The sequence below is a fragment of the Rhinopithecus bieti genome, unplaced genomic scaffold (assembly GCF_001698545.2).
Source record: "Rhinopithecus bieti isolate Rb0 unplaced genomic scaffold, ASM169854v2 scaffold_13351, whole genome shotgun sequence".
NCBI classification, from domain to species: Eukaryota; Metazoa; Chordata; class Mammalia; order Primates; family Cercopithecidae; genus Rhinopithecus; species Rhinopithecus bieti.
The window spans coordinates 2,156,124-2,173,130 of NW_016807514.1; the positions used below are offsets into that span (position 1 = coordinate 2,156,124).

At 64.1% G+C, this 17,007-nt stretch overlaps 1 protein-coding gene across 1 annotated transcript in view; it reads left to right on the forward strand.

Moving 5' to 3' along the window:
* MEGF6 (multiple EGF like domains 6) overlaps window positions 1-17,007 on the forward strand; it is a 122,344-nt gene that overhangs the window by 101,565 nt on the left and 3,772 nt on the right. The window contains exons 11-34 of the mRNA XM_017882421.1: window positions 7-129; window positions 749-919; window positions 1,386-1,517; window positions 2,136-2,264; window positions 3,826-3,954; window positions 4,513-4,647; window positions 4,721-4,855; window positions 7,956-8,081; window positions 8,568-8,699; window positions 8,782-8,910; window positions 9,112-9,243; window positions 10,410-10,538; window positions 10,618-10,746; window positions 11,068-11,196; window positions 11,489-11,617; window positions 11,816-11,944; window positions 12,994-13,122; window positions 13,237-13,368; window positions 13,582-13,710; window positions 14,341-14,469; window positions 15,613-15,741; window positions 15,869-15,997; window positions 16,241-16,369; window positions 16,480-16,608. Of these exons, the coding sequence (XP_017737910.1) occupies window positions 7-129; window positions 749-919; window positions 1,386-1,517; window positions 2,136-2,264; window positions 3,826-3,954; window positions 4,513-4,647; window positions 4,721-4,855; window positions 7,956-8,081; window positions 8,568-8,699; window positions 8,782-8,910; window positions 9,112-9,243; window positions 10,410-10,538; window positions 10,618-10,746; window positions 11,068-11,196; window positions 11,489-11,617; window positions 11,816-11,944; window positions 12,994-13,122; window positions 13,237-13,368; window positions 13,582-13,710; window positions 14,341-14,469; window positions 15,613-15,741; window positions 15,869-15,997; window positions 16,241-16,369; window positions 16,480-16,608 (3,153 nt within the window). The remainder of the gene's footprint in view (window positions 1-6; window positions 130-748; window positions 920-1,385; window positions 1,518-2,135; window positions 2,265-3,825; window positions 3,955-4,512; window positions 4,648-4,720; window positions 4,856-7,955; window positions 8,082-8,567; window positions 8,700-8,781; window positions 8,911-9,111; window positions 9,244-10,409; window positions 10,539-10,617; window positions 10,747-11,067; window positions 11,197-11,488; window positions 11,618-11,815; window positions 11,945-12,993; window positions 13,123-13,236; window positions 13,369-13,581; window positions 13,711-14,340; window positions 14,470-15,612; window positions 15,742-15,868; window positions 15,998-16,240; window positions 16,370-16,479; window positions 16,609-17,007) is intronic.

Consider the following 17,007-nt stretch of genomic DNA (forward strand, 5'->3'; position numbering starts at 1 on the left):
CCGCAGATGTGGACGAATGCGCCTCCAGCCGTGGTGGCTGCGAGCACCACTGCACCAACCTGGCCGGCTCCTTCCAGTGCTCCTGCGAGGCTGGCTACCGGCTGCACGAGGACCGTAGGGGCTGCAGCCGTGAGTCTCCCGCCCTCCGAGGAGCACCGGCCTCTGCCTTCTCAAGTTTGCCCCAGCTGAGCCTGCATCCCGCAGGCCTGGCCCGCCCCACCCCCACCTGCCTGGCGTCCTTTGCCCCCTGGCCTGTCTGGGCCAACACCACCTCAGAGGCTCTTGGGCCGCTGAGGCTCTTGGGGTCCTGCCTCTTCTGAGGGCCATGTGGGGACTAAGGACAGTGGGGTGGGGGAAGCTGGTGAGACAGGCATCCTCCTGGAGCCCAGCACCTGTCCTGACCAGGTGAGAGAAGGGACCAAGACCTAAGGTGATGTTGTCCCTGGGACTGATGGCAGCTGCTCCCACCTCTACCCCTCTAGGCCCCAGAGTCCTTAGAGCTGGGATGAGCCTGGGGGCAGAGGGGCAGGGTTCAGGTCCTCAGGGCCCGGAGCCTTCTGTCCTGAGAAGGAGGGTCGGGTGCAGCTGGGATGACCCCTGGGACCAGGCTGAGGAGGTGGGGGTAGTGGAGGCAGTAGGAGGGTGGCAGGGGCCCTGGGGTGGGCTCAGGCCCAGCCCTACCCACTGGGGAGTCGCTGGGGCAGGCAGGTGGGTGGCAGGGGCTAAGGGACCTCTGTGCCCCTGGCAGCCCTGGAGGAGCCGGTGGTGGACCTGGACGGCGAGCTGCCCTTCGTGCGGCCTCTGCCCCACATCGCCATGCTCCAGGACCAGCTGCCGAGACTCTTCCAGGATGACGACATCGGGGCCGACGAGGAAGAGGCAGAGTTGCGGGGCGAACACACTCTCACAGAGAAGTTTGGTGAGCGGAGCCCAGCCCCTGGGGGCTCCTGCTCGCAGGGCTGGCAGCCAGCGACCCCTCAGGCTAGGCTGCCATCCAATCAGAGGTTGGGGACGTGAGGAAGGACCCCTGCAATGACATGTGAGACCAAGGCCCAGAGAGGTTGAGCCACTGGCTCAGTTTGCACAGCTCATGCGGGCTGAGCCTGGGCAGGACCGGGCTTGCAGCTCCCAAGTTAGGGCTCCTTTTGACCCCAGCATCTGCCCCCATGTCACCCTTTTGGGGCCCTCATGGGCTGAGGATGCCCCTTATGCCCCTTCCCTGGCATGAGGATCTGAGCCAGGCCTCTATGCCCGCTGAGGCCAGGGGTCAGGCTCTGAACACCCCCATCCTGGTCTGCCCCCCAGTCTGCTGTCTGAGCCAGGCCTCTATGCCTGCTGAGGCCAGGGTCAGGCTCTGAACACCCCCATCCTGGTCTGCCCCCCAGTCTGCCTGGACGACTCCTTTGGCCACGACTGCAGCTTGACCTGTGATGACTGCAGGAATGGAGGAACCTGCCTCCCGGGCCTGGATGGCTGTGACTGCCCCGAGGGCTGGACTGGGCTCATCTGCAATGAGAGTGAGGCGGCTGGGCAGGGGCTGGGGGCCGGGAAGGGGCCTCTGAGCCCCAAGACCTGGGGACAGCCCTTTGAGCCTATTCAGTTTTACTCCTGCCTGCTGGCCTTGGGCGGGGAGATCCGTGCAGATCCATTCATTCATCCATTTGTTCAGTCCTTTGACAAACATCCCCTGACCATCCACTCTGTGCCAGGCACTGTTCCAGGCAGCACGGATTCCCTGGGAACAAGCGAGCCAAGGTGTTTGTCCTTCCTAAATATCAGTCTTCACGGTCCAGCAACAAGCAAGCCAGCAAATAACTAAGACAGCGAGGGCTGTCTGCTGAAGGGTTGGGTTCCTCTAGCTCAGATGGCCGGGGGCGGGGGCCCGTAATCACTGTGAGGCTCCGCCTGTTTGAAAGAGCTGGTTCAGGAGGAGGAGACTGCTGTCCCTGCTGGCGTTCAGAGAGAGGAGTCAGTGATCCATTAGTGGTGTCTCCCATGAGCGTGGGCAGGGGCACAAGTGCCATCATTTTATCTCTAGGCAATTCCTTCTAAACCCAGAGCCTCCAACCCTAGGAAGGGGTCTCAGAGTGTCGTGCTGGCTGGTGACCCTGACACTTCCCTGTCACTCTTTGTAGCTTGTCCTCCGGACACCTTTGGGAAGAACTGCAGCTTCTCCTGCAGCTGTCAGAATGGTGGGACCTGCGACTCTGTCACGGGGACCTGCCGCTGCCCCCCGGGTGTCAGTGGAACTAACTGTGAGGATGGTGCGTGCAGTCTCTTCTGGTGCTTCTGGAATTACCCCTGGGCTGTAAGGGAAGTGGGAGGCACCACCCCTCCTTGTCTCCTTCCTCCCACTGGAGCAGGGAAACTGCTACCAAACTTCCTAGACCCCCTTCCCTTCCTGCCTCCCCGTCTCCAGAGCTTTAGGCTGTGCTTCGGAGGGAATGAGGCCCTTGAGTGAGAGGGGTGTTGCTTTTCACTGTTGCTAATTTTCCCAGGGCCTAACTGTAGCAGATGATAAGACTTTACAGAGCAACACTTTTAGAATGGATTCCCTTGGGAGGCAGTAAGGTCCCCGTTCCTGGAAGCATTCAAGTAGAGCTGTGTGATGGCTGGGTGAGGTTTGCAGAAGGGATTACTCAGGGGCCAGTGGCCGCAAGGGATGATGTTGACGTCCTTATTAACTCTGAAGTTTCAGCCTTTCTGGAGGAGTTAGTCCAGAAAATGTTTCCCAGGTGGTTTTCCAAGCTTCATCTTTAAGTCTCCGGACTTCATCATTTCTGCCTCTTTCGCTGGAGAGTGCAGCTAACGTATCACAAACTTTCTGCCTTCGTGAGAGGAAGATAGCCAGCCCTAGAACCTGTGCCCCATGTCCAGGTGGCCCTGTGAGCTTGCCTGGCTGTATGTGCTGTGCTCTGCAGGGCTGGTTGCCTGGTGATTGTGGGGACCCCAGGCAGCTGCACAGGGCTTCCTACCTCTTCCCTGTCAGCGTGCCTCCCTTCCCCACTTTGTCTGCCCTTTCTATTCTACAGGGGGCTGGGGAACCCCCGTATTCATTCCCGGGCACTGCACCCTGGGATTGTGCTGTACCCTCCAGGCTGCCTGCAGCATCGAGGGGTCACCTCCTCTTCTCTAGGCCTCCACTTTCTGTCTCAGCCTCCGCCTGCCTCTCTGATGAGGACATCTGTCTGTGGGCTCAGGGCCAACCTGGATAACGCAGGGCAACTATGGCGAGCCCTGTTGCAAGAAATGCAACTGTGCCTGTGCCTAGTCTCCAGGTCCTGGGGCATAGTCTCCATGTCGTTATTGGGGCACCTTCAGCTTACTGCTGCCTTCAGTACGAGGAAGGACGTGGGGCAGGACCCAGTCAGAAGGAATTGTTTGGGGAAGAAAGGCGAGGACCTTTCTAGCTCTGGGGCCACCTGTGGCTTGGGCCTGGGACCCTGGCCACTGGGGCCACGTGTCCTTCCTGCTTTGAGGTTCTGAGGTCAAGCTTAGTGACTGTCATGGGACAGAAGTCAGGCAGCTCCTGATGGGAGCCAGACTTTGGGGAGAGTGGAGCGTGAACTTTGTGCATCTCTCCAGTGTGGGCCAAGGAAGGTGCTCCTCCACCCGCCCTTGCCACAGACCCTGGGGGCAGGGGATGTCGGGGACGGACCAGCCAGGGCAGACAGCCAATCCTGGAGGCTCACCTAGTGCCCTGGTGGGGGCTGCTCCCAGCTCCTGTGCTGAGCCCTGGGCCCCTGAGCATCCTACCACACGGGTAGGACCACATGTGGTAGGCTGGCTGCCACCAAGGTTCTCACGGAGCCCCACTGCCCCCAGGCTGCCCCAAGGGCTACTATGGCAAGCACTGTCGCAAGAAATGCAACTGTGCCAACCGGGGCCGGTGCCACCGCCTCTACGGGGCCTGCCTCTGTGACCCGGGGCTGTACGGCCGCTTCTGCCACCTCAGTGAGTCTCACTGCCCCTTCCGGTGTCCCTGGTGGCCGCAGCGGGTGGAAGGGATGGTCTGTGTCCTATTACCTGTAGTCTGGGTTGGGATGAGACCGTCAGGGCCCAGCCAGGTCACCCACTGGGATGTGGGTCTGGGATCTGCCCTGAGTCTGTGGACTCCAAGCCACATCCTCTCGACGGCAACTGTGCTGGCATCCAGGGCGTCTGGGTGGACGGTCCCCAGCCTCGTGGTGCCTCCCAGCCCTGATGGGTGGGAGGGCTGCAGATGAGGGCAGGGCCAGGCCTTTTGCAGAAGCCTCTAGGGGATGAAGCCTATCTTGACTTTTGGAGATTCCTGGCAGCAATGCCAAGCTCTGAGTCCCTGGTGGGGTCACCCATCCCTGGGATTCAGACACTCGGGGAGGGAAGGGGCGGTGGGCTGCAGGGGGAGAGGTGGATGAGGACAGCTCCCTGCATGATCTTGGCTGTCGTCCTGGCTGACCCAGGGCTGGTGAAAGTGGTCTGGGAGGGCGGGGCTTCAGACTGGAGCCCCCCCTCACTGCTCTGTGCGTGCAGCCTGCCCACCGTGGGCCTTTGGGCCGGGCTGCTCGGAGGAGTGCCGGTGTGTGCAGCCCCACACGAGGTCCTGTGACAAGAGGGATGGCAGCTGCTCCTGCAAGGCTGGCTTCCGGGGCGAGCACTGTCAGGCAGGTGAGTCCACGCGTGGGGTTTGGGGGACGCCAGGGCCGGCTGACCCCACCCACCCCTCTCTCACGCCCTGCAGAGTGTGAGCCGGGCTACTTTGGGCTGGGGTGCCGACAGGCATGCACCTGCCCAGTGGGTGTGGCCTGTGACCCCGTGAGCGGCGAGTGTGGAAAGCAGTGTCCTGCTGGCTTCCGGGGAGAGGATTGCGACCAAGGTGAGTGGCCGGCTCCTGGGGCTCCTGGCGGTCTCATTGTGGGTCTAGGCTGCCTGTCTGGCCGGAGGGTGGGCTTCAGAAGGGCTGCACAGCTGTCACTATCGGCCTCCTTCGCCTGAGCTCAGGTGGTGCCTTGCCTTGACAGCTTGTCACACAGCAGTGGTGCGGCTGCTAGTCTGAGTCTGGTCTGCTTAGGGCAGGTCTGCTCTGGGCCTGGCCCAGAGAGGGGTTGGTGCTTCTGCAAACTCCTCCCTTGCCTCGACTGGAACAGACTGTGGGCTTCTCTTGGAGGCTGGAGCAGCAGCTCCCTCCTCACATGTGAGCCGGCAGCAGAGGCTGCCCCTGGAGGTGGTGGTTCCGAGAGTGGTCTGGGCCGCAGTGCCGGCCTGGGGTCGTGGCTGCAGGCCCCTGGATGTGGATGCTGTGGCCTGGGTCTAGCAGGCACAGAGCCTGGGAGCCCCACACTCACATGGCAGGCAGGGGAGGAGGCTGTTAGGAGCTGGCTGGGAGATGGCCCAGCTGGGTCTGTGCTTAGGGATTCCTGGGAGACCCGGCGACTAACTCCCCGAAGTGATTCCAGCCCAGCGTGCATGGGGCTGGGGGCTTTGCCAAGAGGGCTAGGAAGGTGGGGGTGTTCTGGCTGCCCCAGCTTGCACTGGCGGGAGGTGCAATGACCAGGACAACGGCATGTGGTCCTGGCCAAGCAGAAAGCTGAGCAAGCTGATCTGAGGCTCAGAGCTGCGGGATGGTCACTCCTCAGTCTCATGACCAGGGTGGGAAATACCCGAGTGTGTCATCAGCTTATGAGGGGAAGGAAGATGTCCTCGGCGTGAGTAACGGAGCTGCCGCAGCAGCCACCGACAGGGCCTGGGCAGGTTGGAGCCTCCCTTGGCGTGGCGCACGCTGTCCACGCCCATTAGCCAGGACAGACGGGAGCCACGAGGGCCTGCCGTGTGACCAGCATGACCATGTCCTGGGCTGGAGAGAGAACGAGAAGCCCGGTGCCAGCCCCCTCCTCTGCCTCCCTTGGGGCCATACCAGGGGGCTGTCTGGACTCAAGTCCCCCCAGGATGGGCCCTTCCCCTCCCCACCTCCATCTGGGGAATGAGAAGGGGCCCGCAGAGGGAGCAACGTCCACCCAAGGACCCACCAGCCAGCTCTTAGGCCACCCTGGTCCCAGCCACTAAGGGTCGGAGCACTCTAGGCCAAGCCTCCCGACCTGGACTCGCAGGAGCTCTGTGGTCTCAGGCCGGCGTGCAGCGGCTCTGAGTGCCCACTCCCCATCTGTGCACAAGCCCTAGGGCTTCATGAGTGTGCAGACGTGGGACTCAGCTCCTCCTGACGCCCTGGCATCCTCTTCCACCCTTCCTCCCACTCTCCTCCCCAAACGTGTACACACATACCTGCACACACCACTTACACACACACACACATGAATGCAGGCAGGCACATGCACACACACACCAGCAGTTCACCCTCCCCTGATGCCTGTGACCCTCCTTCCACTCCCCAATCTCTACACTGGAGACAGTGAGGAGGCCTCTCCAGAGACGCACCTCCACGGCTCCCAGAGCCCCCAGTTCCTGAGAGGAGGAAGGCTCCTGCCCTGCCCCTCCTCCGCTCCTCCTCTGCCCCTTCCCCTCTTTTGTTTAAGAGCCTCTGGTGCTCTGAGGATAAGCCACAGGATGACATCTGAGTGTTGACATAAAGATCAACACTCTTTATAAAGATAACATCCCCTCTTATTGTTGGGTCTGGAAACTGCTCCTGGCCTGCACTCATCTGCCCCAGTTAGTGGAGGGGGCTTCCCTGAGGCCCTGTCGGGCTGCTTTGACCAGCGACCCCCCAACCCTGTGAACACTGCCCAGTGCCCTAGGGCACGCGGAGTGCCAGGCCTGTAGTCCCAGGGACGTCCCTGTGTCCCTGTGGGCGGGTGCCCCGGGGATGGGCCCTGGTGACAAGGGTTTACCAGCGTGTGTACTCAGGGCCCCAGCGGGGCCAGGCCTGGTGCTTACCTGTATTACTAGCGCTCCTCCCCAGGCTGCGCACAGCCTGGCTCTCAGCCCCGCTGTGGGCCTTCTGACGCGTGGGCTCTGTGGAACTTGGGCGTGCAGCACGGGGTCTCTGTTGACTGCCTTCTTGGGGCTGCTGTGATGCCAATGTGAGCCCAGGGAGAGGTTTAGTTGGAGCAGCAGGCAGGGCATCACGGTGACTGCGCCTTGCTGGGGGAGGCAAGAAGGCTGCCACCCGAGCTCCCGGCCCAGCCTCATGCTCTGTTGTCCTCACAGGGGAGGCCAAGGCCAGGCCCTTACGGGCAGGGCAGGCGTGGGAGAGTAGAGGAAGGCTCTGCCAGGGAGGCCGATCCAGGGCTCCCAGCACCCACGGCTCTGCCAGGCCTTCTCCAGGGGTCCTGATCCTCAGCCCCCACGTTCTCTCCCGAGGTCCCCCTTCCTGGGATGCTCTGACTCCCTGGTCTCTGTGCTCCCTGGGGTCTCATTTACCTGCTGGGTGGAGGAGGGGGACCCTAGGCCTCCAGGAGGCCCCCTGCCCTCTCCATTCTAGCCCTATCCCACAGGGAAAGGGCAGTGGCTCTGGGGGTGGAGCGAGTGGGTGCACAGCCTCCCCAGGCCTAGGGCCGAGTCCCTGGAGGGGCTCCCAGCTGGATGTAGGGGAGTGGGAGAGACTGGACCAGCATCGCCAGGTTGGGCTGGGGGCACACTGGCCTGACCAGGACAGGTCCTCTGGTGACAATGATGGCAGAGGAAGAGTAGGCCCTACCTTGGGCTCCCGGGAGCTCTCCAGGGTCCTGGACAGCTGAGGGATCTGCTTCAGTCTCTCCCAGGCTGCCCCAGCAGCCCTGCCCCTCCCCTCTCCTCCCATCTGTCAGCTCCCCTTTCACCCCTCCCTTGCCTGTTCCTTTGACCTGCCTGGCCACTCTGGGGACCCCAGGTGTGCTCAGCAGCCCCCCAACCCCGGGGCTAGAGCCAGAGCCCATATGGGGAGGTGTGGGAGGCACACTCGCCAGGAGCCCCTAGGGGAAAGGCTCTGGTCAGGCCGCTCCACATGGCGTGGCTGAGGCCCCTCATGCTTCTTCCTGCAGAGTGCCTGGTGGGGACGTTTGGTGTGAACTGCTCGGGCTCCTGCTCCTGTGGGGGGGCCCCCTGCCACGGGGTCACGGGGCAGTGCCGGTGTCCACCCGGGAGGACTGGGGAAGACTGTGAGGCAGGTGAGTGTCAGCCGCAGCCCCAGTTCCACCTCCCTGGGCTGCACAGCTCCGCGTTGATGGGGCCCTGAACTGTGGGGTCCCCAGCCCTGCGGATCCCAGGCCCGCCTGTAGCAGATGTGAGAACTCACAGTGCACTCTCTTGGGGTAGGGAATGGGGGTCTGTGGCTGCCCCACCAAGCCCCTGGGGCCTACAGGCTGCCCTCCCGGGCTGCTCTCCCTCTCCACGTGGCTCTGTCTCTAACAGGCTCGGCTCCTTGTGTTGCCAGCTGAACTGTGCCTGGGGCTCCTCTCCCATGGGTGGGCACCCCGCAGCCTGCAGCCCCAGGAGGCGCCCAGGCCCTCTCTCCTCCCCGGGGCAGGCTGAGATGGTAACAGTGGTCCCGCCTCCTCGGCTGTGGCTCCAGGAGCATTGTGCCATGTTGTGTTTATTGATGTGTTGAGCAAGGGCATCTTGGGCACTGACTGGCCATGGGGGGTGGGTGCTAGATTGTCCTGAGGGCCGCTGGGGGCTGGGCTGCCAGGAGATCTGCCCAGCATGCCAGCACGGTGCCCACTGCGACCCTGAGACTGGAGCCTGCCTGTGCCTCCCTGGCTTCGTTGGCAGCCGCTGCCAGGACGGTGAGTGAGCTGGAGCCACCCCTGAGCCTTTGACCCGGGGTAGGCGGCCAGGCCCCACTCATGCTCTCTCTCCTGCCTGTAGTGTGCCCAGCAGGCTGGTTTGGTCCCAGCTGCCAGACAAGGTGCTCTTGTGCCAATGATGGGCACTGCCACCCAGCCACCGGACACTGCAGCTGTGCCCCCGGGTGGACCGGCTTTAGCTGCCAGAGAGGTACAGGGACCCTTGGCTTGCCCTTTGTCCAGACGTCCCTCCTTTCCTAGCCCCTGGAGAGGCCTCCGCCCAGGGCCCCTGAGGACTGGGGGCTTGCATGAGGCAGTGCCCCAGTCCTGAGATGCCCCTGTGCCTGACTTGGCGGTGGTACCCGTGGCCTGCACTGGGGCCTGCTCTGGATGACCCTGAGTTCTGTTGCAGCCTGTGATAGTGGTCACTGGGGACCTGACTGCAGCCACCTCTGCAACTGCAGCGCTGGCCACGGGAGCTGTGATGCCATCAGTGGCCTGTGTCTGTGTGAGGCTGGCTACGTGGGCCCGCAGTGCGAGCAGCGTGAGTCCTGGCCCTGCCTTTGGCTGCGCCCCCCTCCTGAGCACACACACACAGAACCTTTGGCCATGCCCCCTCCTGCGTGCACACATACATATGAAGCCTTTGGCCACACCCCCTCCCATCCACACACACATGCACAGAGGCACACACACACACATGAATACACACACACAGAACCTTTGGCCATGCTCCCTCCTGTGTGCACACACACATATGAAGCCTTTGGCCACGCCCCCTCCTGTGCACACACGTGTGTGCACACGCGCACACACATGAACGACGACAATACACAAAACCTTTTGGCCATACTCCTCCGGCGGCGCACACACAAAAGCCTTTGGCTGCGCCCCCTCCTATGAAGGCGCAATACACATCATGCACATGCATCACACATAACCACGACAGCCTTTGGCCGTGCCCCCTCCTGCGCATCCACCACACCCCAACACATGCACACGAACACACCGCGCACTGGTGGGGCTGGGCCTGGCCCTGGCTTCCTCTGCCTTCCCCTGAGCTTTCCCAGCACACCACCCTACTCCACATCCTGGACTAAAGTCTAGTCTGGACTAAATGATGCCCCCGCTTGTGCCGAGAGTGCGTGCGGTCCCTGCTCAATGCCCAGGTGCTGCGGGGGTGGGTGCGGGGCTCCTGCCACCTGTCCCTGAAGTGACCTAAAGCTGCCAGGCAGCCCCCCTGGGAATGATTGTTTGCTCACTTGTGCCAGAGTGTTGGTCCTCTCACCGACCTGCACCAGGCTCACCTGGAGCTGCAGCAGGAAGGGGAAGGTCCCGTCCCCCACTGCGGGAGGCCTGGCACCTGGGGGATGGAGAAGGGGTCTGCTTAGGACTGAGGCTGGTGTCCCTCCGTGTGTGCCCCCGAGGCTTGGTTGGTGGAACTAGGGGAGGCCTGGGTCGGGTGTCCTAGAGGCGGCCCCTGCAGAGTTCCTGTCCCTAAAGCTGCTGCCTGGAGCTCCCTCAAGCCTCCCATGGCCCCACCTGGGTGGGGATGAAGCGTGTGAGTGAGCCCAGTCTCCCTTGGGTGAGAAGGGGCTTCTCACGAGCCAGGCCTGTCCCACAGTCCAGGGGATGGCGGCAGGGCCCAGGCACAGCTGGGTTAGGCTCCTGGGCCTCTGACTGATAGTGGGCCGGGGCCGCATGTCTCAGGGTGTCCCCAGGGCCACTTCGGGCCCGGCTGTGAGCAGCGGTGCCAGTGTCAGCACGGAGCAGCCTGTGACCACGTCAGTGGGGCCTGCACCTGCCCGGCCGGCTGGAGGGGCACCTTCTGCGAGCGTGGTGAGCTAGGGCACAGGCGGGGACTAGGCTGGGTGGACTCCAGTGTGGGCCCCTTCACATCACTGCCCCCTGCCTGCAGCCTGCCCGGCCGGCTTCTTTGGATTAGACTGTCGCCATGCTTGCAACTGCACCGCCGGAGCTGCCTGCGACGCTGTGAACGGCTCCTGCCTTTGCCCCGCTGGCCGCCGGGGCCCCCGCTGTGCTGAGAGTGCGTGAGGTCCCTGCTCAGCCCAGGGTGCTGCGGGAGGGGGCGCCGGGTCCTCCGTAGGAGACTCCCTCCTGCCACCTGTCCTGAGTGACCAAAGCTGCCAGGCAGCCCCCCTGGGAATGATGCTTTACTCACTTGTGCCAGAGCGTTGGTCCTTTTTTGTGGCCACTCTGCTGAGTGGGTGGCCTGAGCCAGAGGGAGGGGACAGTTCGCCACAGCAGTCGAGGGGACCCTGGCAGATCTGCCCAGCTGCCTGTGATCTGCTGCCAACCCCTGGGGTCCTGTCCACCCCCGGCTCTGACCAGCCCTCTCCACCTGCAGCTTGCCCAGCCCACACCTACGGGCACAATTGCAGCCAGGCCTGTGCTTGCTTTAACGGGGCCTCCTGTGACCCTGTCCATGGGCAGTGCCACTGTGCCCCTGGCTGGATGGGGCCCTCCTGCCTGCAGGGTAAGCCCCACCCAGGAGTCCAGGGACTGGGTACTGGCCTCTTGCGGGGCCCAGAGGACACTTGGTGCCTGCGGGAGGGAGGAAGGGGCTGTTAGGACTGAGGACCGTGCCTTTCACCTGTGCCCCTCTCCAGGCAGGGATGGTGAGTCAGGCTGGGCTAGCAGGTCATCCTAGAGGCAGCCCCCTGCAAGGTCCCTGACCCCAAAGTCCAACATGGGGCTGGAAAGCCAGACAGACCCTGTGGGGCCAGCTGGCTGGGGGATGCAGGTTGCTCCCTCTTCCCCGGCCCCAGCCTGCCCTGCCGGCCTGTACGGCGACAACTGTCGACATTCCTGCCTCTGCCAGAATGGAGGGACCTGTGACCCTGTCTCAGGCCACTGTGCATGCCCGGAGGGCTGGGCCGGCCTGGCCTGTGAGAAGGGTGAGTGCTGGGTGGCAGAGGAGGGACATACCCCAGCATGCCTGGTGCAGCCCTGTCTGTAGGCCTAGGAGGGCTCCCAAGTCAGGGGGCAGCGCCTTGGGGTGGGGGCTTTGGCCCTTTGTGAGGGAAGCATGAGCCAGGGTCTCCTGGACCCAGGAGGCAGGACCCTCACCCTTGTGCCGGCCTCTGTTCCTGTAGAGTGCCTCCCTGGGCACGTCGGAGCCGGCTGCCCGCACAGCTGCGGTTGCCTCAACAGGGGCCTGTGTGACCCGCACACGGGCCACTGCCTCTGCCCGGCCGGCTGGACTGGGGACAAGTGTCAGAACCGTGAGTGGGGCGGGGCAGCAGGGCAGTCTGGAGGCCCTGCTGAGAAGGGGTGGCATGAGCCTCACTGCAGGGCTGAGGACTGTGCCCGGGGTGGGGCCTCACCAGGGGATCTGTTGTCCTGTGAGTGCAAGAGCTGCCGTCTGAGCCCCAAGGGTTCCTGTTTTGAGGGGGGGGCTCAGCCTAGGAAGCTGGCCTGTGGGGACAGACTGCTGCTGCCTTGCCTTGGCAGGGGTGTGTGGCCCTGGCCAGCCCTGTGGTGGGTGGAACGGAGGATGCTTTGGGGCTCGGGGGCCGTTGCTGTTTCCTGCATGCAGAGAGGGGCCCCTTCACCCCTTGTCCTGGAGCCTGTGCTGGCTGGGGGCCTCCTGCCAGTGAGGGGTCTGGCTGTGGCTGCTGTGCCAGCAGGGCCTGGTTCACCCAGCAGGGCCTCAGCCTCTCCAGAGCCCAGACATGCAAGGGCAACACTGCCTCATTCCTCAAAGCTCCGGCCTCCCACCCAAGCCCCTAACACCAGCCCCCTTCCAGCAGGGGCACCGTCCCCACTGCTTGGCGTTCAGCGTGGGCGGCCCCTTGCTCAGGCTGGGAGCCTTGGGTCTGCTGTCTGAGGGAAGCCTGGGCACTTGGCTGGCCTCAGGGCTGTCGCTGGCTCCCGTCACCTCAGTGCTGAGCCCCGGCTGCTATCTCCCAGCTCCTTCGCCTTCCATGGGGCGGGGCCGCGCCCGCGGGAGCGCTGGAGCCCCTTCTCAGCCCTGTCTGCGTCCCCCTGCGCAGCCCTGCTGGCCAAGGGCACATTCGGGGGCCCTTCACTGTGGCAGGGGGCCCGCTATGGACTGGCCGGTGGGGAACCATCTGCACCATGCCACCCGCCTGGCCTGCTTCTGCCTCCAGGGGGCGACTGTGCGAGGTGTGAGAATGGTGGCAGCACGAGCCCCCAGTTCAGCCAGCACTAGGTGGGTCCTACCCACAGCGTCCACTCTGGGCCTGTCCTGGCCCACAGAGCCCCAACAGGCCCCTCCCAGGAAGCCTCCCCATCCCTCATCTTTCTGCAGCCTGCCTGCGGGGCTGGTTTGGAGAGGCCTGTGCCCAGCGCTGCAGCTGTCCACCTGGCGCTGCCTGCCACCACGTCACTGGGGCCTGCCGCTGTCCCCCTGGCTTCACTGGCTCTGGCTGCGAACAAGGTAGGTGCTCCCAAGTCCCCACCCCGAGGAGCGACTGGGTGGGGGGAATCCAGAGAGGCCCACCTGTTCCTTGATGGGGCTGGGCCAGGACTGACCCTGCCTGTCTGCACCCAGCCTGTCCACCTGGCAGCTTTGGGGAGGACTGTGCACAGATGTGCTGGTGTCCCGGTGAGAACCCAGCCTGCCATCCTGCCACTGGGATCTGCTCATGTGCTGCTGGCTACCACGGCCCCAGCTGCCGGCAACGTGAGTGCTGCCTATGCCCACCCAGGGGCTCGGGAGTCCTGCTGGGCCCAGTTCCCCTGGTCCCTGGGAAGGCCCTCGTCTGAGGGGGTGGAAGATGGAGGGTGTCGGGGCCTCATGAGAGCTGCCTTGTTGTGTTCAGGGACACTGGGGAAGCCTCCAGCCCCAGCCCCTGCAGCTAGCCCCAGCCCCTGCAGCTAGCCCCTCTCCCTGCAGGATGCCCGCCTGGGCGGTATGGGCCGGGCTGTGAACAGCTGTGTGGGTGTCTCAACGGGGGCTCCTGTGATGCGGCTACGGGGGCCTGCCACTGCCCTGCTGGGTTTCTCGGGGCGGACTGCAGCCTCAGTGAGTGGCTGGTGGCAGCAGGGCTGAGTGGTGCCTCCTGTGTCTCCGGGGTAGGGCCAGCCAGCCTGCAGGAGGACGGCCCCCAACTGCCCACCTCCCTGCCCTTCAGCCCCCTCTGGCTTGGCCTGGCCCCAGATGGAGCTAAGCCAGAGGGGCAGCCCTGGCTGCAGCCCTGGGGGTGTCTGTGACACCAAGTCCCCACCAGGCTTCTGCTAGCTCTGTCCCTGCACCTGCTGTGCCCGGCGACCTGCACCATGTCTGCCAGGGGCTTGAGCACAGCTGGGCACGGAGGTCAGCTGGGCAGCTCAGCTGTGGCCAAGTGTCCTGCCAGGAAACAGGCCTTTTCCCTGAGTCGTGCAGGGACTTTCCCCTTCTGGGACCCCAGCAGAGCTGGCGGGGTGGGTGGGGGTGAGTCACTGCAGAGCAGGCGGCAGCGGCTGGACCCCCAGCAGGGCCTGTGGGTGGAAGGGAGATGTCAGGGTGGGTGCATGGGAGGTGGCTGGCCCCACCCTCTCTGGGGCAGACCCAGGGTCCCCTCACCCCATCCCATCCTGTCCTATCCCCTCTCCGGGGTTGACTGGGCAGGGAGAGAAGGGAAGCCAGCCACGCTCACCGCTTCCTCCCTGGCAGCCTGTCCACAGGGCCGCTTCGGCCCCAACTGCACCCATGTGTGTGGGTGTGGGCATGGGGCGGCCTGCGACCCTGTGACCGGCACCTGCCTCTGCCCCCCGGGGAGAGCCGGCGTCCGTTGTGAGCGAGGTGGGTGCTTACTCTGGAGGGTGTGCTCATGGGCCCTTCAGAGATGTCACCGATTAGCCATGGGGATGCTGGAGGGTGGGCCCAGCCCAGGCACCCACACATCCTGGCTGCCACCGGCTCCCCACTTGACCGTGAAGCTGAGGCGAGAGTGCTGTAGCTTGTGTTGACTGCGTTGCCCTACTTGGGGGGATGGACCATCCCACACCACCCCAGCCCCTGCCTCGACACTCAGCTCCTGAGACTTAGGCCACCCAGTGACCCCATCCTCGTCGAGGTGGCCTTGAGGGCCTCAGGTTCCTACCCAGCGCCTGCCTGGCCCCTTGTAGGAGGGATCGGGTGGCTGTCTTCTGCCTGAGGGTGGAGTCCTTCTGGCCCTTTCTCCCAGGCCCAAGGCCCAGGGACCAAAGTGGAGGCAGGTCTAGAGCACAGTCCAGAGTAGAGAGACGGGCTGGACCCAAGGGACAGGTGTGGTGGCTCCTGCTCCCACAGGCCCAGTCCCCATAAACACAGCCACAGCCTCTTGGCCTGGTCCCACCCTTAGTCTGCATGAAGGGGCTGGCTGCCCCCCACACCAGTTCTTGGCCTTCAGGACCCGTTGGGAGCCTGTGGCAGCAGAGGGTTCAGGATCCCAGGGCCCAATCTCCAGCCGGGATGTAGCCTGGCCCCGCCTCACTCCCAGGAAGGATAGTGCCATTGGGCTGGCCGTCAGGCATCCAGCTGTAACAGCAGGGCCGCAGCTGGCCACCTCTGAGCCCACAGCAGCCCAGCCATGTTAGTTCTCAGGCCTGGAGGATGTCTACTCACTCCCAGTTGGGAGACAGCTGGTTCACAGTGGGCCACTGCCTCCATGAAGCCTTCCGTGAACCCCTTCCTGCAGGCTGGGCAGGTGCTCACCCAGCCCCTCCATGCCTGAGCCACCCTCAGTTCCTAGACCAGGCCTGGTACTTGGCAGCCTGAGATGACCAATGAATGAGAGGATGCGGCTGGTGCCACTCCCTGGCATGTGCCTGCCCAGCCCAGCAGGCAGAGACTAGCACTGACAGGCCTCAGGAAGCATTTGACTGTCAGCCTGTGGGGACACGTCCCCAGAGGGAGCCCAGCCCTTGGCCAGAGCTCCAGGCAGCACCTGCCTTCTGTCCCCAGGCTGCCCCCAGAACCGGTTTGGCGTGGGCTGTGAGCACACCTGCTCCTGCAGAAACGGGGGCCTGTGCCATGCCACCAACGGCAGCTGCTCCTGTGGCCTGGGCTGGACAGGGCTGCACTGTGAGCTGGGTGAGTGTGTGGGGCCCGTGGGACCCCAGCATCCCCTCAGGGATGTGCCCTGGGCTGCCATAGGGTTGGGCAAGGTTGGTGCCTGAGGACTGTCTGCCCTTCCCTCCCTGCCCTGTTCTGTCCCCAGCCTGTCCCCCTGGGCTCTATGGAGCCGCCTGCAGTCTGGAGTGCTCCTGCCACAACAATAGCACGTGTGAGCCCACCACGGGCACCTGTCGCTGCAGCCCCGGCTTCTACGGCCAGGCCTGCGAGCACCGTGAGTTGGGGGCCTGTGCAGCTGGGCTGGGGCCCCTTTCAGCCACTGTCCACTCCTCCCATGTGGGTGATCCGGGCTGCAGTCAAGTAGAGAGGTGGGGAGCCAGCAGCAGTGGGGAGGGATGAGGAAGGGCAGGAGGGGGCTTCTCACGGGTCCCCGAATTGGCGGGTTTTACTCACTCTGGGCAAACTGGATATTTCTGCCACCGTGTGCCCTTGTCTCATGGTAACTGGCATCCTTCAGCCTGTCCCCCTGGCTTCCATGGGGCTGGCTGCCAGGGGGTGTGCCAGTGTCAACATGGAGCCCCCTGTGACCCCATCAGTGGCCGGTGCCTCTGCCCCGCCGGCTTCCACGGCCACTTCTGTGAGAGTGGTGAGTGCTTCATGCCCTCTTCCTCTCCCCACCCTGAACCCCCGCTCCCTGGCCCCATCCCGTCTGGGTACAGGGCAGGAGGGGGACACTGAGCCCACTGCCCCCACCAGGGTGTGAGCCAGGTTCATTTGGAGAGGGCTGCCACCAGCGGTGTGACTGCGATGGGGGGGCACCCTGTGACCCTGTCACCGGTCTCTGCCTTTGCCCACCAGGGCGCTCAGGAGCCACCTGTAACCTGGGTGAGTCGGGTTCTGCTCAGGAAGGGCGTGGGTGTCCGTCTCCAACAGTGACTCATACTGATTGGTTGGGCCCTACCTGTGCCAGTCCTGGGCTGGGCACTCTGCCCTCCTATGGCCTCTGCACCTGGCCCATGCCCTCTGCGGGGTTGGAGTCAGCTGCTGGGACATGCAATGCCAAGCATGGCGCTCCTGCTGGAGTCTTAGGCCAGGCTCTGCCCTGTGGGTCCCACAACGTCCCAGGAAGGCCATGGTCATGGGAGGGGTTCTGGCTGGGTGGAAAGACTTCCCTGGATGTGGGGACATCGAGGGGGCTGTGGCCCTTCCGGCCCAGGGGGCCCCACCTGAGGATTGGAGGCGCTCACCTGAGGATTGGAGGGACTCACCTGAGGATTGGAGGCG